This window comes from Camelus dromedarius, chromosome 17 (assembly GCF_036321535.1).
Source record: "Camelus dromedarius isolate mCamDro1 chromosome 17, mCamDro1.pat, whole genome shotgun sequence".
NCBI classification, from domain to species: Eukaryota; Metazoa; Chordata; class Mammalia; order Artiodactyla; family Camelidae; genus Camelus; species Camelus dromedarius.
Genome location: NC_087452.1, coordinates 39,002,553 through 39,024,879, shown reverse-complemented (window position 1 = coordinate 39,024,879; position 22,327 = coordinate 39,002,553). Strand labels below are relative to the sequence as shown.

At 47.2% G+C, this 22,327-nt stretch overlaps 1 protein-coding gene across 19 annotated transcripts in view; it reads left to right on the top strand.

The window, feature by feature from the left end:
* Nucleotides 1-22,327, top strand: part of TRAK1 (trafficking kinesin protein 1) — a 116,324-nt gene that overhangs the window by 50,503 nt on the left and 43,494 nt on the right. For 12 of the 19 annotated variants that reach the window (XR_010384901.1, XR_010384900.1, XR_010384904.1 and 9 more), the window contains exon 3: nucleotides 21,175-21,251. Coding sequence is in view for 14 of the 19 variants with exons in the window: in XM_031470038.2 (XP_031325898.1) it covers nucleotides 21,175-21,251 (77 nt within the window). In the remaining 5 variants the exon portion in view is untranslated. Of the gene's footprint in view, nucleotides 1-1,192; nucleotides 1,567-8,199; nucleotides 8,460-21,174; nucleotides 21,252-22,327 lie in introns of those variants that run through there. The other 7 variants (XM_031470046.2, XM_031470044.2, XM_031470041.2 and 4 more) reach the window with 6 other exon arrangements.

Sequence of the window (22,327 nt, the reverse complement as noted above, 5' to 3'; positions counted from 1 at the left end):
CATTTGCAGATTACACAGTCTTAAGGAGAAAAATAAGAGGAAAACTGAACCAAGGCCATGCTTGTTGCTGTTGACACCATGGCTGGTGAGGTTCTATAGGTAGTTTTGCTTTAGGGCAGTGGTTTTCAAGGGAGATTTTGCCCCCAAGCGTCCTTAGGCAGCATCTGGAGATGTTTGGGTGTCACATCTATGGAGAGAAAGGATGGTGCTTCTGGCATCTAAATGGGTGAAGGGCAGGGGTGCTGCTGAACATCCTGCGGTGCCCAGGGCAGCCTCCCGAAACAAAGAGTGACCCGACCCTAAGTGTCCGTAGTGCTGAAGGCGAGAAACCCAGATTTAGGTGATGAGTTTAACCGATAGTAAGTCTAAAATTTGTTTAATTATTCGTTACTCATTAAATGAAATATTTCAAGCTTGCTAAACACTCGCTAAATGTTAACTCCAATCTTTTTTAAGGAAATGAAACATTACCATTACTTTATAAGGACAGTTTCAAAGTCCCTTTCCCTCACTCCTTCCCCAAAGGGAACCATCTTCCTGAAGGTGGGCTGTCTCCTTCTGGTGTATATTTTTGCATTTTGATTACACGAGTAAGTGTCCATGAAAATCGTCCATCATATTGCAAGGGCCCCTTTGCAGTGGTGGTCTCCTCTATTTGTATGTTGCAAGCTCTTTTTCCAGGAGTTTGAGCAAAGGCATGAGCAGAGAAAGGACTGTGTTGAAATGAAAACGTTTCCATTTTCTGAGTAATTTACATTTTCTTTAGATGGTGGTCAAACAATTTTAAGAAAAGGTGTTTACTGTTTAGAGTCAGGTTGAGGAAAGAAGTAATGGGTGCAGATTTTTTAAGATTGCAATTTTTCTTTGAAATGCAGATTCTATAGTGACCCAGAATTAAGCGGATAAACTTGTCCTGACAATTGTTGGAGGTGATGATGGCGGTTAAGGTTCCCAGCACCGTCCTTCCCCACCCACACCCTTCTGTCTCCCAACGTGGCACCTCTCAGCCCCTGCTCCCAGCATCCTTGGAAGACATTTCCTCCATCTCCGCATCATTTTTCAGAGCCGGCCAGTTTCTATGGCAACTGTTAGATTGAAAGATGAGCGGGAGCGGGAGGCAAGGCTCGAGTGAGACCTCAGGGTGGTGGTGTGTGTCCCTGACGTCACCCTCTGTGCTTCCGGATAGGACGATTCTGGCTACTCCCATTCAGGGCTGCTGGCCGGGGCTGCTTTATTAGCAGGGCTGTCAGGGTCTCTGATAGCTGTGCAGACTGCCTCTCTTTCTGCTCCTCCTCTTCCTCTTCCCGCTGCTACAGTTTTTCTTTTCACTGCCCCCTTTCTGTTTGGCTCCAGACTGTCGTTAAGAATGCACAGTTTAATTCCGGCATGTTTCAGGATGCTCTTCTGCCCAGCGTTCTCGGAGGGCAGGGAGGCATGGCAGCGTTTCACTTGATGTCGATGGCGCTGTGAAGTCCATTCTTTCCTCCGCGAGGATACTGACTATGCAGAAATTTATTGAAGCGGATTATTATGAACTAGACTGGTATTATGAAGAATGCTCAGACGGTAATTATGGCTCCTGCAAAACAGAGCTGGGTTGTATAGGGCCATTGTCTCCTTCTGGGGAAGGGGGTGTCCAGGAACCTTCCTGGGGAGATGGGCGGAAGGAGGGGCACGGGGGGACCAGCTCCGCCAGCAGACAGGCACGCACGGCTCTGACCGTTGCAAAGGCATTAGGGAGACAGCAGGTGGGCTGGGCTCATGACCCTGGGAGGCTCCTTGGCGGTTGGTCTGAACAGGAGATGGTGTTGGTGTGCTGGGCTTGTGAGCATCACACTTCAAGGGATTGAATTCTCTCTGGGGTGATGCGTGTGTGTGTGTGTGTGTGTGCGCGCACGCGCGCGCAAGTGGAGATGTGGTCCTCATTAGGGTCCAGGAAATAGTATCTTCAGGAGGTGGTTCCCTGGACTGCCAGCAGCAGGCCTGGAAGAATCCGCCCTTTCCTGAGCCCAGACCTGGGGTCCCCTACCCTGGGAGCTTGGAGAAAAGGCAGAAGCAACCTCCCATCTGGCAGGAGATTCAGATGAATTTTGCTTGTGGGATCCCTCAGAGATGGGGGTGGGGAGATGCTGGGAGAGGCAGGAAGAGCCTGTATCCTTCGCCCGCGCCCCGTTGTGCAGGGAGGGTGTGGCACATTCCAGAGGAGACTGGGTGGAGCTGATGTGGCTGGACTGGCCTCAGGAGGTTCGAGGCACCTGGAAATAGCACCCAGGTGCATTCCCAGGCCCCAGGGGAGGGGCGTCAGGCATCAGATTGTATATGACACAGTTCATCAGTCTTCTTTAATTTCTTCTTTCAAGTGACCCTCAGTCACATGCCTTTACATACACACATGCACAAAAAGGACACGATTATTATATACACTTAGAGGGTCCATTCCCCAGTCATGACAGTTCCCAGCCACGCTTGAGCCATTAATAGGTAAGGTAACTGCTTTTTAATTGCATGGGGAGTTTCAGATTGCTCTGACACGACTACATTTGATTAACCTGAATGATGTAACAGTCTGGGACCTGGCCTCATTAGTAACTACATAATTATCTTTTTATCTGCTGATTTCTGCCTTGACTGTGGGCTACAGGAGAGGGCTTTCTTGGAGAAGAGTTGGGGGGTGGGTATTTAAATGTGCTGTGAAACTTCTCCAGCTGAGCCCCACTGTCCCCCAGCATTAGAGGAAGGCAGCGTCATGTTGGGACCACGTGCGTCTTTAAACATCTTGAGTGATGATGATGGTGGGTCATTCACAGGGTCTTGAGGGGAAAAGATGACTCAGTTTTTTTCCTTTTGGATATATTATTCTTGAAGCAAATTCCTATCCTATTACCCAACTCCAGGAGGCAATTATAGGGGTGTTTCTGTTCAGAAACCATCATTGACCTCTTGTAGTTTTGGTGACGCACTAAACCCTCCATAACTTTTTGAAGTACAGACCGCAGAGTATTGGATACAGCTGAGCACCTGTCCCACGGCCTGTGGATGTGTTGGGTGTGGTCATGGCTCCCACGGAGCCGTCCTAGAAGTGGGGGAGGAAGGTTTCTTACTCTTGACCCGATTGCTACACCATCCAGCTCTCATTACACCCTTGTCCAAGGCAATGAAGCCAGTCACTCGCAGTGGTCAATCTGGAGGGTGAGAGGAGGCCTGCTCTTATCTGGGCGTCTGTCTGAAGGATTTTCTCACTCAGCCGGTTCTCAGTTAAGTCTTTTGGCCCCGAGGCAGCCAGATCTCTCTTCATCCAACGGAAAAGGAAAATGGAAGATGAAGCAGCTCCTCTGTCCAAGGGTAAATAAATGTTGATTGCAGTTACTGTCTGAATGTGTGTTGAGCAAAAAATACTTGCCTTTAGCCTTCATTCCAATTTGGATGAAGCAGAGAAGGCCATTGGGACAGAATTTACTGGGACAACTGGCATTTTCATAATGTCATTTTAAAGATAGTTAGCAAAACAGAGAATAAAGGAATGGAAGCCCAGAACTAATCTGGTTTAGGAAACGCCACAAAAGTGGCAGAGAAGGGGTGGTGGATTTCAAGAACATGCTCATTTTGTGGTTACTTGTTTATACGTGTCTAACTTGTTGGGTACTTTCCTGCCCTCACCAGGTTAGTCTGGAAGCAAAGACAATTTGCCTATGTTTGTATTTATCTTTAAAATTGCAAATCGGCCTTTGAATAGTCCTTTCATCTCCTGGTCCTGAACTTCCTGGTGAGGAGGCCAGGTAGGAGTTAGACACACAGTGTTGCTTTGTCACTCTTATTGTTTGTTGTTCCAGTCTTTAATGAGAGAAACTTCTGGAGAACTTGCCATACTAAGAACAAAAGACGAATCAAATGTTTTGAAAAAGATGCAAAATCATCATTTATGTCAGAAGTACTGACTCACACTTAAATGGCAGGGTCAGCACTGAAAAAGTAACACTTCTGGGGCGGGGAGGGGGATATAGATGGCAGAACGATTAGGGACCCCTCTTTTTTTTTTAATTTCTTTGAGAACATTGTTTTAATTGGTTGTTTCATATCAGTATAGGACTGGGACTTCGTATAATTTTTTGTTGTTGTTGGGGGAGGTAACTGGGTTTATTTCTTTTTAATGGAGGTGCTGGGGATTGAACCCAGGGCCTTGTGCATGCTAAGCAGGTGCTCTACCACTGAGCCATCCCCTCCCCACTAGACACCCCTCTTTTAAAGGTGTAATTAAGAAATGGCTGAAGAGAGGAGGTTATAGCTTAAGTGACAGAGCACATTCTTAGCATGCACAAGGTCCTGGGTTCAATCCCCAGTACCTCCTCCAAATAGAAATAAGTAAACCCAATTACCCACCCCCTCAGAAAACAAAACCAAACAAACAAAAAGAAATGGCTGATGTTTTCTTTCATCTTTGAGGTCTAGGAGAGCTTTGTTCAGTCCAGTGACTGTATCCTTCCCTTTAATCAGTTTTAGCTGTGAAATCTAATACTCCGCCTCCCCCACCCCCCCCCCCCAACACACAAAATTAGACCCAAGAGGGTATGAGAAGGAGCATCAGGCAGGGACTTAGAACAGTAAGAAATTGAAGGAGTTGATTGCCCAATACCATAGAGTAATTTTTAGAGATTTGAAATAACCAGCAATCAACACGGTGCAGCCGTGGCCTTCGCAGAATTTGCACACAGGTACTCAGTGTTTACAGTTTAAACTCTGATATCAAACAGGGTCCTGGTTATCTCTGTTGGATGTGTCCCATCTCTAATTGCAGGAGCCCCTGAGACCTGGCAAGTCATGACCACCACCCGCTGATTAAAAAAGCAGATTCTCAGACTCAACTCTAGACCAGGAGAGGCCCTGAGAAATCTGACTCTTTAGTTCCTGCTTTAAGCGGTTCTTTACATCAGGTGTGTATGTGAAACTGTGTGCCCGTGTCAGTGGAGACCAGCCCCCGGCACAGGGGTCTGGAGGATAATTCTTGAGGCCTGTCGTGGAGTCTTAGGCTGTTTTATGGCTCTTCCAGTCACTTTTAAAAAGTATGCTTATAAAGAGTGTGAGGCCTTACTAATTTTCAGAGAGGCTTGGGTTCAGGTGGATATCCCTAAGTTAAAGAAACAGAATACACTTTTTTAATTGTTTTAGAAATAGGTAGAATGGCAGAAAGTGTCTGCTTTTGAGGCCTATTTTGCATTCTGCATGGCTGTGTGATGTTGACAAGATTCAAGCAATGAATTTAAAGATGACATTGACTTTCTTCAATGATTCGTGAATCCAGCAACATGCCATCTAGCAAGTAGGAAGGAGCTCTGAGGAGCTGTCTAAAATGGAAGGCCTTTATAGACAGAAGGGGACAGGGACAGGAAAAAGCAGATTATCTCACTGGGGGATGGATGGGGTCTTTCAGATGGATTACTGCATTAGTGCTGACCAGGAAATTCCACACTGACTGGTTAAGTCTCCATTCCTGGGAGACGCTGAAGCTGCAGTTACGTCAGGTATTAAGTCTTGGCTGGCTGCCCCATGAAGCTGAGCACAAATGACTCCATCTTTAGGTCTGTTGTTTCTTTTTACCAGTGACTGGGACCTCAGTGAGCCTGTCAACCCAGATGCGCCACTTGGAAAATGGGGATAACTGACAGATAACTGACCAGAGCCGTGGTGAAGGCGGATCAAGCGTAGCAGTAAAGTAAAAGCTCTTTGTCATCCGCCAAGTACCAGGCTGGCGCTTAATTTTATTTTCTCCAAAATAGTACTAAGTTACTGAGTTCTTTTTTAAAATCCCGTTGAAAAGGTGACTGGTATGTTGAACAAGGTGTAGTATTTTGACCACCTGTTTCTTGCTGCAGTCTCTTCCATAATCATCCGCCCTCATGTCCCCTTTGACAACGTCATGGACTTCAGAATGTCACAGAACATCGGGGTGGGAGGTAGGGGAGTTCATACGGGTTTTATAAATGGAGACGCTCAGGCAGATGGTGCGCTGGTTGTTCGTAGGGCTTCTTTCCCATAATGAAAATTACACACAGGCACATGTGTGCTGTTCCTTGGTGGCAGTCACCTCTAGAATGTCACCCAGAGGAGGGGGTGCTGGCTTGTGAGTGAAGTTTTGTCAGAAATATTTTAAGCATTAATGAAAAAGCTGTGACCAGGTTTTTGAGGTGATTTTCTGAGTTTGCTGCACTTTGCGTCAAACATGTAAACAGGCCCCGCTTTTCATGTGTGTTTATTGTGGATGTGGTGCTGGGAGCGGAGGCTGATTTTTCCTTTCTAGACACAGCGCTTTTCTGAATGGCAGATAAGGTGTGCTTTTTTTTAAAGAATTAAATGTAAATGTATAATGTAATGTTCATTTTTACCAGCAGCTTTGGTAAAGCAGGGATAACATCTTCCTTCAGATGCAGAAGCAGAGGACCAGAGAGCTGACGAGAGGGCCAGAGGGGGCTTAGAGCACAAGTTTTTTAGAGCTTTGTGTTTCTCGTTTGTTTTTTAGATCGCGTTTAGTGAGGGTTTGGGCACTACTGGTGATGAGTAAAATCACTTAAAAGTATTTTCAATTCTACAAAATTAGCTTTTGTTTTCATTTTTATATACTACGGCCCCGCCCAGTATCCTACGCATCTAAGAGTCAGTCCGATACTTGCCAAATGAATAATGTATAAGGTGGAGATTTCTCTCTTCCTCTCATCCCAGGGCTTTGGAATCATTGTCATTTGAATTGAATTAACAAGCCCAATTTGATAACATCTATTGAGATTAGAGAAAGTTTTTTTTTCCCTGAGTGTGTGTCTTCATAAATATTATTTAAAGCTTTTGAAGATTTTCACAATGCAATTTTGAACTCCTTGCCCCTGAATTCCTCCTGACCCTGTTTTTCACAGAGAACTACTTTTTAACATCATAACATGTAGCAATCATTTTCAGGTTCCAGAAAAGTAAGCAGACTGTGCCTGTGTCTCTAGGTTTTACTTTTTTTTTTTTTAAATAAAATCTTTATTCTATTCTGGTTTTCTATGTATAGGCACTTGTCTGTGGTCTTCTATTTGTTTTTTACAGAGGTGGTGATTCAAATTCTCAATTTTAACTGTCTAAGCAGAATCCTCAGCCGTAAGGATTCATAGAGGAATGAAGCCTCGTTCCTGAACTTCGGCAGAGAATTCTTGATGATGATCTTGCCTTTGCCAAAAGCCCCCTTCTTTGTTACCCATGGGAGGAGACGGGGCGGAGAGGTGGGGATGGTGTAGCTTTTAGGAACAGGGAGACCTGCCACAGTGTAGCGGGGAGGCAGCTGAAGCACAGAAATTGTAGAATGTGCCCTGATTCTCTGAGACACCAGTGCTTCAGGCCACCTTTCAGTGGGTTTGATGGAAGGACCTGCCATCTCCCTGTTACAGGCCAAACCAAACAGGACAGAGGAATTGGTGGTGAGATACACAATAAGACTGGATTCTTTTTCCAGACAGCATGGCAAACTGTTAGGCTCTAGCTTTTTTTCTCCCTTAACCCTAGCAATTAGAAAAGATCTTTATAAATTTGACTGTGAATACACAGATGTACGGTGAGAGCAGGATTTACAAAACGCAGTTTAAAAACGAGCAAATGCAGTATATTATTACCAAAGAAAGACTAGGATGAATTCAGCTTAACACAGGCAATGGTTACTGCAGTTTTTTTGTTTCCTCTTGCTAGGAACCAGAATGAACACTTCCTTCCCGGTGCAACCCTGTGTCAGGCTGTTGTCACAGTCATACTTGTCTCAGCTTTTGAGGCACGCCCACAGGGACTCTCTCATCGGAGGGTACTGGGAAGTCATTTGCCGGGGCACCTCCTCCACTAGAGCCCCACCTTTAAACAGGTGTACCTGCTAAAGGCGTGGTTGGTATTCCTCTGTGCAATGCTATGAAACTTCCAGAAGCTACCATTCCTCGTTGCTTCCAGGGGAGGAAAGGCAGGAGAAGAATCTGGATGCAGAGAGCTGGCCCGAGGCCGTGCACCTGCCTGCTGGCCTCCCCTCTGACTCCACAGCACCTGGTAGGGTCACCCCAGGGCTGGGCAGGGCATTCCCATTCCGATAGGTGCTTCTGGAACCTCTGCCCCACCTCCTGGCTGTGGGAGCCACCCCCTTCCGGGTCCGTCCTGGGTGACAATGGGCCAGTGGCCCTATGCATGCCCTCCACTCCAGCTGAGCCAGGGCATGTCCACGGCTTGGCCAGAGCCCAGCGTGTGCCCTAGGGGCCCCGGCCCCAATGCCTCCTCCGGGCAGGCAGCCAGGAGCTCTCCTAAGGGCAGCCCCTTAAGGTGATGTTTGGGCTTTGGGGTGACTTCAGCAATGTCCCTGAGAGACATGGGAGGGGAGGAAGAATGTTTTGAGTATGACTGCCAGGATGAAGAGACGAAGCCCATCCAAGAGCAGCATGAAACCCTGGACCTCTTGGAAGAGGGTAAATTCTGTTCTTTGCTCCAGTCTGATCCTTTCCCTTAAGTGTGTATACAGATCTGGCTGTTTTACTGATCTCACAGCAGCCTTGTTTTCTTAGTGGGGTATAAGGTCAAGTACACAGACTTTAGGTGGTGAATGACTGAATGACATTCATGTAAAGCCACCACGAGAGAAGCTGCATTTCCAGCACCCTGGAAAGTCCCCTTGTCCCTCTTTCTAGTTTACCCCTCCCTCCTGGGACACCTCTGTCCTGACTTGTATCACCTCAGCCTGTTCTGGATCTATGTAAATGGAATTGAACAGTGTGTATATTTTGTGTAGCTTCTGTTGCTTAACTAAGGTCTTTGAAGTTCATACTTGTTACTGCAAATAGCAGGGTTTTTTCCCCCCTTTGTGGCATTCCAGCACTCTGTTTTAATTATTTTCTTCTGACCGAACGGGTTTTGGCGGGTTAACAGACAAGAGACTGAGCAATTAAATAATGTTTTTGTTTACTTTAGAAAATTGTTTATTTTTAAAAACCACTCATCACCGATTTGAAATAGGGATTTTTTTTTTTAAACTTAGAAATACTTCAGATAGAAAAGTACAAGGGCTTACGCTGAGATGACCTGGGAACCCAGCAGTGGGCTCTCTCAGAGGCATACTGCTTTTGGAGAAGAGGGAGGTATTACAGAAAGCTATACCCAAATGCTGGGTGTGAGTTTCCTAACTGAGCTTCTGGGTCTTTCACAGCCCAGAGAAAGAGACTTGTGGGGTGAAACAGGCTGTTTTAAGGAGTGGCTACATGGATGTTTTTTGGGTCTTGAGTAAAAGCAGTTAGAATACTTTCTCAAAATTCTGCTCTGTGATGGCCTATTTTCATGTCTCAGCATAACTTTTATTTTTAAAATAATTTATAAGTACCCATCTACCAGAAGTGTTTTTCTTCTGAGGTTCCAGGCATGAAAATATTAGCACTTCACCTGCTGGGCAGTTAAAAGTATTTAATTGGAGAAAGGAGGGGTAGGGTGGAAACAGCCAAATGAGAGCAAGGGGGCTCCCTGCTAAGGCTGGGTGCCCCACCCGGTCCTATGATGAAGGAGACTTTGGAGGGGAAAGGAGAGAGGAGTGACAGACCGACGGGGACTGTGTTTGCTGGGTTCCTGGAAGTGATCAAGAGGAAGGCGTCTGTCTGCTCTTACAGAACTAGGGCCAGGCCGGACTTCACTGGGTCAGCTTGTGTCCCTTAAAGCCTGGCCACTCAGCATGCAGCCTAGGTACCTGCATCTCCTGGGAGCTCGGTAGACGTGCAGACTCTCGGGCCCCAACCCAGACCCACTGAGTCAGAATCTGCGTTTTAACAAGATCTTCAGGGCATATGAGATGAACTGCTGTCTGAAAGCCTATAATACAGTGATTTTAAAAATCAATCATGAGTCTAAAGGAGAGGTTATACTCAGTTCTAGAGCAGCATTCTGTATCCTAGTCAAGAGAAGAAAAAAATATATTTATATATATTTCCTCTATCTATATATTTAAACTTTTTTTTTTAATTTTTAAAAACTGAGAGCCAGATGACAGTGATGGTGAGAGCTGATGATTCTTATGTACTCACTACGTGCCGGGTACCACTGCAAGTGCTTTAAGGGGTTCAGGCATTTAATCCTTAAAATAACCATGGGAGGTTACAATTTTTCATTTCATAGGTTTATAAGAGGAAACTTAAGCAATTCATCGTACAGCTAGTAAGTGGCTTCAGCCTGTGTAAACGAGCTCTAAGGCCCTACAAAGACTCCTCTTAACTCCTGTGCTACCAGTAGTCACAGTGGGTTCCCCGGCCGGCCAGCAGCAGCAGCAGCTGCATCACCTGGGAATGTGTGAGAAATGCACATTCTCGGGCCCCGCCCCAGACCTGCTGAGTCAGAATCTCTGGGGTGGGGCCCAGCTGTCTGTCTGGGTTTTAACACACCGTCTGGGTGACGGCAGCACACACTGTCCTGTGCTGGTCCACCTCTCACAGATGCCGGGCACTCTACGTGGTGATCGCATTCAGTGGGGCGGGGCAAACCCCTTTCTGCATTTGTCGTCTTAAGATAGACAGTTAGTCTCTTCCTTGTCTCTTATTTGTTCCCATCTAATTTCCCTCCTTTTTCTAATAAAATATTTTTAGCAGTCCTTCAGGTGAAGTGTTGATACTTTCAGGACAGTAACTGCAAGAGAAAGATACAGTCATCCGTCCCTTCGTATTCACAGGGGATTGGTTCCAGGACCCCCTCAGATACCAAAATCCACGGATGCTGAAGTCCCTTATATAAAAGGGTGTAGTATCTGCCTATAAACTACACACATTCTCCCATGTGCTTAAAATCTACTCTAGATTGCTTATAATACCTAATACGATGTAAGTGCTATGTAAAGTCGCCAGCACAGCAAATTCAGGTTTTGCTTTCTGGCACTTTCTGAATTTTTCTTTGTTTCTGAATATTTTCGATCCAGGGTTAGTTGAGTCTGCATAGGTAGGACCCACGGGTGTGGAATGCCGACTGGACTTCATTGCCAATGTGCTTACTTCTCTTTGTAAAATAAAATTCACAAGGTTTGCTCTGCCCTGAAGATGAGGAAGACAAAGGTTTGCTTCGGAAGGCCTGGTTTCTGTGTCCATTTTTGCTGGAAGCCTGCCCTGTCCTGTTTCCTGGGTAGGACCCTGTTTTACTCTGACCCCATAAGCCCACTCTTGTCTTCTCTTGCATGCGTGAAAATACGTTGCAAGATGTAGGGGTCACCATGTTCCCTGGATTCTGAAGTGGTTCAGGTGGGTGTCTGCATGGTTAATGATTCTGAAAGAGATACTTCTGATTGCAAACTGAGGGACAGAATTAGTTTGGGGTAACAGTAATATTGGTAGCTATGGATACAGGAGACATTTGTTGTTCCCTCTCAGTCACCTTATGAGGGTGATAGATACTTTCTGATGTCACCCATTTAATCTTCAAAACAGCTTTTGAAATAAACATTATTCCCATTTTACAGTCAAATCATCTGAGGCTCTGATAAATTGCCCAGAGTCCCAGGGCTGTAAGCACAGAGCCGGGCCCTCACCCTGCCTTGGGGTCTGCCCTCTGTCACACCAGGCTCTCAGCTAATAGACCCATAGACCCTTCCCTCACATTATCCATGTGATCCTTGTAGCCCACAATGTGGGCGCTCACGGGGAGACCAGGCACGCGGAGAAGGAGGTTGCTCGGATCACACGGCTGTCAGACACAGCATTGCTCTCAGTGTCCTCAGGAGAGAAAATATCTAGCCTCTGTGTCTTCTGGTGACTGAAGACTTGCACTGTGCAGGAACTGATCTCCAGCGCTTTCTTGCTGAGTGGTGTTCCTGGAGCGGGGCTTTGCTGGTTTCCCCCAGCCCCTGTGCTCAGGGTGATCCCAAGCAGGCGGGAACCACAGTGCCCGCTTTGAGTGAAGTGGTCACGCCCTGTCTTTGCCCGAGCAGTGGCCCGAGCAGCAGGAAGACACTGGAGAATGGAGTCATGTCGCCTTGTGGTTGCATGGCAGTTTCCTGCTGCTTTCTCAAAGAGCTCTAAAGAAGCCTGACTTTGTAATGTTTTCTCGCCTGGATGCTTCTGAGGCTGTTGCCCAACTGCAAGATTGGTCCCTCAGTTCCTGGCAGGTGTCATTTTTGACTGCCCTCAGGTGGCAGGATTTGAAAGGAGCCTGTGGAACAGGGTGGGGTTCACTGAGTGCTCTCAGCATGATTGTTTTCTGAGCCCGAGACTGTGAGAGAGCGCACGTCCTTCCTGAGTGGTGGCTGCTGATGGTCAGCATGTCCATCTTTTGCACAAAGGGCAGTTTTGAGCACTAACCCATAATTATCATCTGCAAAAACCGAGATAAAGACAGTGCCATTTGGCCATTTGGCAGTGGGAACCCAGAGCCTGATGGCGTGCCTCGGGCCAGCCCCACGTGTCCAAACCCTCCAGTTGGTCCAAGGAGCTGCACAAACAGAATGCCTTCTTCATCCTGGGGCTGCAGGGGACAGGGGACCGGCTGGGCAGAGTGGAGAATGGCCAGACTCAGGTGTGCTGAGTCCCAGAGGTGGTTGTGATGCCTTGTGGGGTGGGAAAGCCTGCCCCGGAGAAGGAGCCATCAGGCCGGGGCCCTGGCGTCTATACTGACACGGCGTAGCCAGCAGCACTGCTGTGTAGGACTCTCTCCTGTGGGCTCCCGGAAGAGAAAGTTGCTGGCTCCGCTTATCATCACTGACCTCAGCACTGTTACAAAGGTCTCTCTGCTTGTGGTTTTCATTATGTTGGTTTCAGTCTGGGCTTGGTTTGTTAGTATCCATGGCTACCCGACACAGGCCTCCAGTGATGTCCCTTGCTCAGGGCAGCTCTCTTACTGGGGTTCGGGTACCAGTATCACCCCAGGGCTGGCCTTGGACAAAGCTGACCTCGTTCCTGCCTCCCAGTGCACAGAGTGGGCACCACGCCGGTGCCGGTGACGGCTGAATGGACCGCTCTTTGTAGTGGGCTGGGCTCTGGGCTGGCCTCTGCCACTACACCATCCCAGAATTGTCTGAAGGCACCACGATAAACCAGCACCTTTCACCTGAGAGGAGTCAGGGCCGGCAGTCTGCCCACTGCTTCTGGCTTTAGACCACAGCTGCTGATTAGTTGATGCCTTTCTGTTAATGCAACTTCTTTCTTAGCAGTTTTGTGCCTTTTCCTTGTGTCACATTGGACTTGAACTTGATTGCCCCTCTCCAGATGGCTTCTTGTTTCATGCAGGAAGCCTGGGAGTGGAGGTGGCTCCCCAGGACACATGCTCATCGGGGGTGGTAAGGTACATGCCAGGGCTTTTATATATTCACCCCCTTTGACGTGTTGGTTAGAAATGAGCCTTTCTGTGTAAAGACTGGCCTGGGAGTAAAACAAAAGCTTCCATGTTTTTGAGCATCAATGTGTTGGGCCCCAGATGAATAAGACTCAGCTGCCATCATGTGACTTACACAGGCGGGAAGGGATCTGGGACATTTGTAAGAATTGGGTTCGTTATGGCTGTGGCCATTTTTGACATGAAACCTTTTAGACAAGAATATCAAGAATTTGTTCTGCCTTTTTTTCCCCTTTTGTTTTAATTACTGACAAATGAGTACTGCTTTTTATTACCAAGTCCTAGGGGCCCTCACCCTATTCCTGTGCCTACTTCAAGGGCTGTGTTAAAATAGTTACGTTTTATTGTTTTTTTTAAACCAAATAATGTGTCTTTGGGGTCTTAGTAGTTAATACACTCGGGCTGTTGGGCCAAGTCTAAATTCTTTTGAAGATAGACGTTGAAGGGCAGCAGCCGAGGGAGGAGCACGGCTGAATCTCGGGGATTGGCTGTAACTTGGGAGAAGGGTGAAAACTGGAGGGAGCTGGCTATCAGTTTCCTTGTGGATGTATCGTGACCTTCTGCCATCTGACCAAACAGTTTTCACAATTATCTAATTAAAAATAGTCCAGTCTGAGTGGGGCAGATTAGGACGCTTATGGGCTGTTTTTCGGTGCTGATTTTCTCCTGGGTGATGTGTTGGTCCCAAACAATTTTACTGCCTGAGAACGTTCTTGTGGCTTGAGGAAGTCTCAGTCATGAGATCATGAAAGAGTGTTTCCCTTGTCGTGTTGCTGAGGAGTGGATGGAATGGAATATGGGGTTCAGGGGTGCTTGTCTGTGTGTTATTTGGTAGTAAGTTAAAATATTGAGGTATAATTTACATACCATACAGACCACCCATTTGAAGTGAAGAAGCTAATGCTTTTTAGTAAATTTACTGTGTTGGCAACCATCACCAGAATTCAGTGTCAGAACAATTATGTTTACATCCCCTACCCCACCCCTGCCTCAGTAAGCTTCCTCATGCCTGTTTATGGTTAATCTCCATTCCTGCTCCCAACCCCAGGGAACCACTGGTCTGCATTCTGTCTCTGCGAGTTGCCTCTACTGGATACTTCATATGTGGGGTCATACAGTGTCTGGCTTCTACTGAGCGTCAGGTTTTTGAGGCTTGTCCGTGTTGAGGCATGTATCAGGACCTCATTCCATTTTATGGCTGAATAACATTCCATTTCAGGCATATATTCCACATTTTGTTTATTCATTCACCAGTCAAGAGTCGCTGGGGTTGTTTCTGCTCTTTGGCTAAGATAAGTAATGCCACTGTAAACATGTGTTCAGTTTTTATGTGGACGTATGTTGTGATTTCTTTTGGGCAGATACCTAGGGAAGTTTTTAAGTCTTGGTGGTCTTAGGCAATTTATCTAACTTCAGAGCCTGTTTCCCTGCTCTAAAGTGTGGGGATACGTGTGTCTAACCCACCAGCACTGGTCTGGCTGAGATAAGTGGGACTTGCTGCTGTGTAGCTGGGTCAAAGCAGCCATTTAAAGATGTTCCCCAGGGTGAGGGGGAGGGTATAGATCAGGGGTAGAGCTTGTGCTTAACATGCACAAGGTCCTGGGTTCAATCCCCAGTACCTCCATTTAAAAAAAAAAGGCCCCCCACCCTGTATCAAAAATGCTTTGCCAGATTGGCCCAGTTCTCATGTCTGCTGGGTGTCTTCTCAGGGAAGACCAACTGTAAAAGGCACAGTTTGTACAGCAGCGAACGGAATGGCTGAGACTCGGCTAGGCTGTCAACTCCATGGAGGTGCCGTCTTCCTGCCGGGCCATGGGGAAAAGCAGGAGCTGCCCAGATGGAGAAGTGGCAGAAACACAGTCCCTACAGAGGGAAATAGCAGGCACACAGGGCGCCAGGCCAGCCCTCTGAGAGTGGCACCCCTGGGTATGGACCAGCTGTGCTGGAGCAGGGGTAGCCGGTGGGAGGCAAGAGAGAGAGGTGGGGGACGGGGGAGGCTGGTCCCTGTGTGTCTTTGCATTGAAGCTGCTGCTCGTAGGCAGTGGCAGAGCTGGGGAGGCTTTTTAAGATGGAGCGTTGACAATTTAAATTCAGAAGCCTGTAGACAGAACTTTAAAGGGGCATCTATTTTGTAATGTCTGGAAGCTTGGCTTCGGTGGTGACTCATGTAGAATTCATGGAAAGCTTTTCAGCTGTGGCTCTTGGATTCTGAACCTTCGGCCCGTTGCCCCTGTGAACAGGGAGGAAGTATTTACTGGATTTGCTTCTTGGAGGATCGGGGGACATAGTAGGGCTGCTTTTCAACTGGCACCTGCTTCTGCTACTGGTTGAAAGGAGACAGGGATAACTGGCTGGTCCACAGGCCATTCTCCATGACACCTGAGTACCAGTTCCCATCTCCACTGGGCACATCACAGTTTCTTGGAGGTATGTGTCTATCTTGAAAGTTTATTCATTAAGTCTATCCTTTTTATAATAAAAATTACAGAAAGTAAAATTGACTTTTTAAAAAACTGATGGTAAGGTACAGGAGACGGGAGGAGAAGTGATTGTGGAGGGGGGACTGGAGGTCAGGTTCTTAAAAAAAAAAAGATTGAAAACAATGTTCTAATTAATTAAAAGAAATAAACTAAGGTAGAACACATAGCCAAAACTCAACCCAAAATCCAAGTGTCATAGGCAGTCATGAATATCTTATCATCCATGGATGTTGGCTACTTGGCCATTGAGTTATAAGGAACGGTCCACTTGACGGCTTGGGATATTTATATAGAAATACACATTTATATATACATGTATTTATAAATACATAGTTTATGTATATATACACACTCGCATGTGTAAAATATGCATTCATTTGCTCCAAAGATACAAACTGGCAGAGGAGAAATGTTTTTAAAATTAGGTTAAGAAGTGACGAGAGCTGATTGTTCTAACAACTTTATGAGAATCTTTCCACTGAAATACAGAACGTGAGTTCTGCCAATTTCTTGGAGAAGACCGATAAGGCCAAAGTGTCAAGGTGCTGCATCAAGCCTGTTAATGTGACAACAAAACACAGATTCCTTACGGAGTGCAGGTTGCTGTGCTAGAACCTCCCTGCCCACCCCTCCGTGCCTCCTGGGCTCCGCCTCTGACCTCCCGCTGCAGCTGCCAGAGCCCCTGCCCCAGGGCTTACACGGTGCTCCATGAAACCCTGGAGCCCCCTCCTCCTTCACCACCACCCACGGCCCAGGTGTTCCCTTCCCTGTGGGGATTGCTTTTGGGCCTTGATCCCAGAGCCTCCCACCGGCTGGAATTCTTAGCATTGGGCAGGAATTCACTTCTGTTCAGGGACTACACACCATGGCTCTTAGGGATTTCTTGGCTGGAGTCTCGTATCTGAACAGGAGCTGGAGAATGGATGCCAGCATTTATTCTCAAAACCACTTTGGACACAGTTTAATTCACCCTGTAAAAGTTGCGTTACTGATTTTCAAACAAGAGTGCCCCTCAGGGCTGCGCCCCACTCCTCACCCCTGTTTGGCTGTGACAGCCCAGTCCTGGGTGTCCTCTGCCCGGTCAGCTAGCCCAGGGCTACTCAGCTGATTTGGGGCTTCACGATTCCACCTGCCATCCCATGAATAAACACTTGGTTCTCTTCTCATCTCGAAGGGGATTCTACTGAACCAAGACTGCACACCTCCAGCCCCCAGGAGGGTGTTCCTTCCAGGTGGGCCCCCAGCTGCTGTGGTTGTGGACAGCCCTCTGCCTGGCATGTGATTCCACGGTGACCCCAGCGGTGGTCCCGATGCCAGTGGGTTCACTGGGGCAGCCCCCTCGTGCTTCTGACCTTCATCCTCACGTGCCCACCTCCCAGGGGCACGCGAGGCCCAGGAAGTGGAGTGTCCATCTCCCCTTTGTCCCAGTGAGAAGCCCAGATCCTATACTTTGTGGATTGGCCTCCCCTAACTCTCTCCAGAAGAGACCACTTCCCTCCACTCCCACAGCCACCCAGGATTTTCTCAGGTTAGTTAACGGCCTTGATGCTGTTCAAACCTCCCCCCCCATTTCTCTGCACTGTAGCCAGAATGTTCTCCAAAGTAGAACCCCCCTGTGGACACTGCCCCTTTGAAGCCCTCCAGTGGTTTCCCACTGTCCCCCAATAAAAGCCCATACTCTTTAAAGGGGCTTGCCAGGCCTCTCACACCTATACCTCCGCCCAGGGCCGCCCTGACAGGGCCCGTGGGCTCCTGTGTTCTGTGTACCTTCAGGGGTGGGGGGGCTCTGTCTTGTTCAGCGCAGAGCCTGGTCCCCGACAGCAGGCGTCCTTCCGTGTTTGTTCCTGCTAGACGTGTGCTTTGCTGCAGTTGGTGTGTTCAACTTCTTTTTCAGGGACTTGGGCCCTAGTTTTCTCATATTAAGTTATTATAGAGGTTATGGCTGCTCTTTTACTTTGTGTTTGTTTTGGACACCTTTTGGCTGGAAATGGATTTACATGGTCGAGCTCCCTTGGTCAGACTTGGAACCTGTGTTTGAAATACCATTCCCATGGAGAGAGGAACTTGAGATGGTTTATTGTAGGTTGAGTATCTAGAAAATTGGTGCTTGAAAAGCCTGCCTTTGTCTTACGATTTAAACGTCATTTGTGATTCCTCACTTCTTGGAAGAGGAAACCCGAGACACACAATTACAGGACTTGTCAGGACCTGTGGCCTCGCGGCCTCGGGAGAGTCTCCTGTGAAAACCTGGGCCTCAGAGCTTGGGGGTCCGGGACCTGGCCAAGCCACAGCTACTTTTTGCTTTCTTTATACTTCCTAAACACCGCTGATCTGTGCTGGCCTCAACCTCACCCTTGCATCCTTTGTGGCTCCCTAGTTCAGCACAGGAACCAGACTGGCCTGGGCTCAGCCCCTGCCCACAGCCTCAGTTGCCGTGACCTTGGTCGGGTCCTTAACTTCTCTGAGCCTCGGTTTTCTCATCCAAGGAGTAGTCACCATGATAGCGCCTACCTTGTAGGGTTGTTGTGAGGAGTAGATGAAAAAAAAAGCACATTAAATCCCCAGACAGAGCAGGGACTCCATAAATATTAGCTGCTGGTCCTTTAGGAGTCTCTTTTCACTTTGAAGTTCACCATTTGTTACCTGTGTGACATTGGACGAGTTCTTCCCCTACCCTGCCCCGATTACCATAAGTTTTTTTTCTATGTCTGTGAGTCTGTTTTGTAAATAAGTTCATTTGTGTCTTTTTTTTTTTTTTTTTTGGATTCCATATATGAGTGATACCGTATGGTATTTTTCTTTCTCTTTCTGGCTTACTTTACTTAGAGTGACGATCTCCAGTCCATCCATGTTGCTGCAATGGCAATATTTTATTCTTTTTTATGGCGGAGTAGTATTCCATTGTATAAAAATACTACAACTTTTTTATCCAGTCATCTGTCGATGGACATTAAGGTTGCTTCCATGTCTTGGCTATTGTATATAGGGCTGCTGTGAACACTGGGATACATGTATCTTTTCGGATTAGAGTTCCCTTTGGATCTATGCCCAAGAGTGGAAAAGCTTTTTAAAACCAGGTTTATAACAATACAGGGGATCCTCGTGGCAGTGGATACATGAACCTACACAAGCAATAAAATCATACAGAGCCTAATAGTCCCATGTAGGTGGGCGTGCATATGTGTGCACACACAATCCTTACAAGGTAACACTGCAGAAATCTGAGTCAGATTCCTGGATTGTATGGATGTCAGTACCCTGGTTGTGATATGATTTTACAACATGTTCCTATCGGGGGAAACTTTGGTAAGGGGTATGTGGAATCTCCGTTATCTCTTACATCTGCATGTGATTATCTACACATGATCAACCACAGTGATTTCAGTTCAAGAAAATAGCTTTAAAAGTGTAAGCATAATTTCTGATTAATATGATCCCAGAGCAAAAAGGCCCTCCGATTCTTGTTCTGTTAGGTGCGGGTGACACAGAGCCAAGATTAGTTTAAAAGGTAGCCTGATTGTCTTTTTTTGTAGGAAAGCAGAGGACTTGGTCCTTTGAGGAAAGCAAGGAGGGGAATTAGCTGGCCCTGAAGTCACAGCACAGGCTTCAACACAGAGGCCTTTGTAGCTGCCGTGGTCCGTGATGACTGGGCGCACGGCGCTCTCCTCCAGGGAGCTGGCTGCAGGGCTCCAGTGTGTCTGTCTGCATTGTTGTCAAATGTCACAGCTGTGCAGCGTGAAACCCACTCCTGCCCGTGGCATGGAAATCTTCACTTAAGGATTTCTTGTGACCTTGAGCTGATGAACTATTTAGAGCAATTTGAGCCTGGACTCCATCTCCATCAGGTTAAATTGTGGTTTAAACCAACCCTGAACATCTCCCTTGCTTTTCCTTGTGGGAAGGGAAGGGAAGGAAGTGTCTGAGGCAGTGCCCTTCCCTCCAGCCAGCAGCCGGATGGTTCCTGTCCTGCCGTTAAGTCCTGGGTGGAGGAGAGGCCGGCAGGGGAGCCCCCTCTCTGGGCTCTCAGGGCCCCTGTGTGGGGAGGGTTTCAGATTTGGAACCAGATTTCAGGTCTCTCCTTACGCTAGAAAATCATTCCAGCGGATCAGATTTCTCATTGCTCACCCACTAGGATGCTCTCTACTTGCGTTTAATAAAATATTTAGAGACCTATTGCTTTCCAGTCGCAGATGGCCGTTAGTAATGCTACTGAATTTGGTTCAGGAATACACGGAAGTTCCCAAATGGCTTACATGGGCTGGGACTGCAAGTGGGTCATTGGGAAAGCTGAACTAAATCTTCCGTTGTTAAAAAAAAAAATTATTTTCTAGAGTCTTAATAATGAGGAGTGACTACAAAGTTATTATTTAGCCCCAAAGTGGCAGGTTTCAAAAAATGTTACACTTGGGCCCTAAATGCTTTTACTTCCTCCTTCCTCCTCAGAATCAAATCCATGCTACCTTCACATTGTTTGAACTGTAGATGGATTCCTGGTGATTGATTTAAAATAAAACAGCCCTGAGATTTTTCTGGAGACTAAGGCCTTCTTTCAGTGCACACCCTTTATCTCCTAAGAGCAAAGACACAGTCCTCAAGTGGCCTGCAGGCAGCCTCTTATGACCTCAGCGAATGGCATATGTCATGTAATTGTGTGTGTGTGTGTGTGTGTGTGTGTGTGTGTGTGTGTGTGTGTGTGTGTGTGTTTGGTGTGGATTAAAAAATCTATCCAGCAACAAAGTCCTACTGTATGGCACCAGATAGTCAATATCTTGTAATAAACTACAATAGAAAAGAGTGTGGAGAAGAATCTTACCACCCCAGTTTTCATGGTTTGGAAACTGGTTGCATAGCCTTAGAATTTAGGCTGTTTGGGGAAGAGGAGGCTGTGCTGTTATGAAATGACCAGCTAAGGCTGTTGTTAAATAATTATGCCGAGGGCTGCTTTCGGAAGGCCCCACTCTGTCCACATGGCTGGGTCTCTATAATTAGTGGGGTCTAGCTCCTGTGGGTCTTTTCTGGCAGTTCACACATCAGTGGCTGCGCTGCTGACCTACTTCGGTTTGCCGAGCGGATACGAGTCCAGACCCCTTTCCACTCCAGCGCCCTGCCCTCAGTACCACCCCCGAGTGCGCACGTGCACGCATGCACACACACACCCGCACGCAGTGGCAGGGCTTTGCGGGGAGGAGTAGCCCCCCCGCCCCCCTCACCCCACACAATTTGGGACTTTTCTCTGGAACCACCCTGTGTGCGCAGTACGCGGGCATAACTTTAGAACCACTTTTTTCGGCGGGTCCTTTGTTGGGCCGGTTTGTGGCCCAGTCGGTAGTTTGATTGTCATTTTTCTTCCCTGCAGTTTTATGTGCTGAAAGAGTTGGCCAGATGACTAAGACATATAATGACATCGATGCTGTAACTCGGCTTCTTGAAGAGGTAAGTGGTTTGGGGGGGAGGGGGCACAGAGTCGTTTGTAACTGACTGATAAATAATTCATACTGATTAAAGCGTGCCTTACTGTCCTTCTCAGTGAAGAGTCTCGGAACTCAGGCCCTCTCAGGGCATCATTTAGTGGCTTTACCCTTTTTTTTGAACTGGTAGCTCTGTATGTAGGCCTTTGTAGCTATAGCTTCGTACAGGGTATTTTGGGTTTTAAAAGGAATGTATTAATGGCGCAAAATAGAATATCATGTAAATACTTGCTATAGAACACCCAGTTTGAGATTTAAAACCCCTTAAAATATTTACTAACAATATATTTTAAGTGTATACAAAAAATGTCAGAAAACACTTCAGGATCCACATCTCTGTAATATTTTTGTTCCATTTTGTTTCATTTTTACTTACATCAGGTGAAGGGAATATTATTGTGCAGTGTCAGCATGGAAATAACCCCAAATAAGCATGGCAAGAACAATTTAAGAAACTTGCTTCAGAGTAGATCAGCCTCGTGTATTTGAGAGACTGGTTTTCTCAACTTCTTCTCAGCGTTCTGTTGACATCAAGTCTTCTCAGTCATCAAGTTTTCTGAGCGGGCCCTGTGTCTTTACCTTTATTTTTCTCCCCGGGTTACCACTCCAGCTCCCGGCGCCCAGGCAGTGAGATTTGAGTTTCCCTCTGTTCTGATCTTCCCTGCAGCCACCCCCCTCCCACGCCTTCTGTCCTCACCTGGCCCTCTTCCGGCGCTCCGAACTCCTCACTCAAGGCCACATCCTTGACCACGTTCCTGAGTCCTCCTCCTCATCGGGCCCTGCCTCCCGCTCCCCCGCCCGTGACCTTGTGCACAGTTTGGCCACCTCTGTCTTTTCCTGCCTTTGAATGTCGCACTGCAGGGCTCACTGGGGATCTCTGAAGCTGCCACATCCCCGTGGCCCCACCAGCCCTGAGCACGGGAGCCATCCTCTGGTTCTGTTTGCTTTAGTTCATCCAACTGGATTGGTTAGAAGTTTCTCCTGGGTGGGGACCTTGTTGGGTGATTTCTTTCTCGCTTTTAATCTTGGAGATGACAGGCC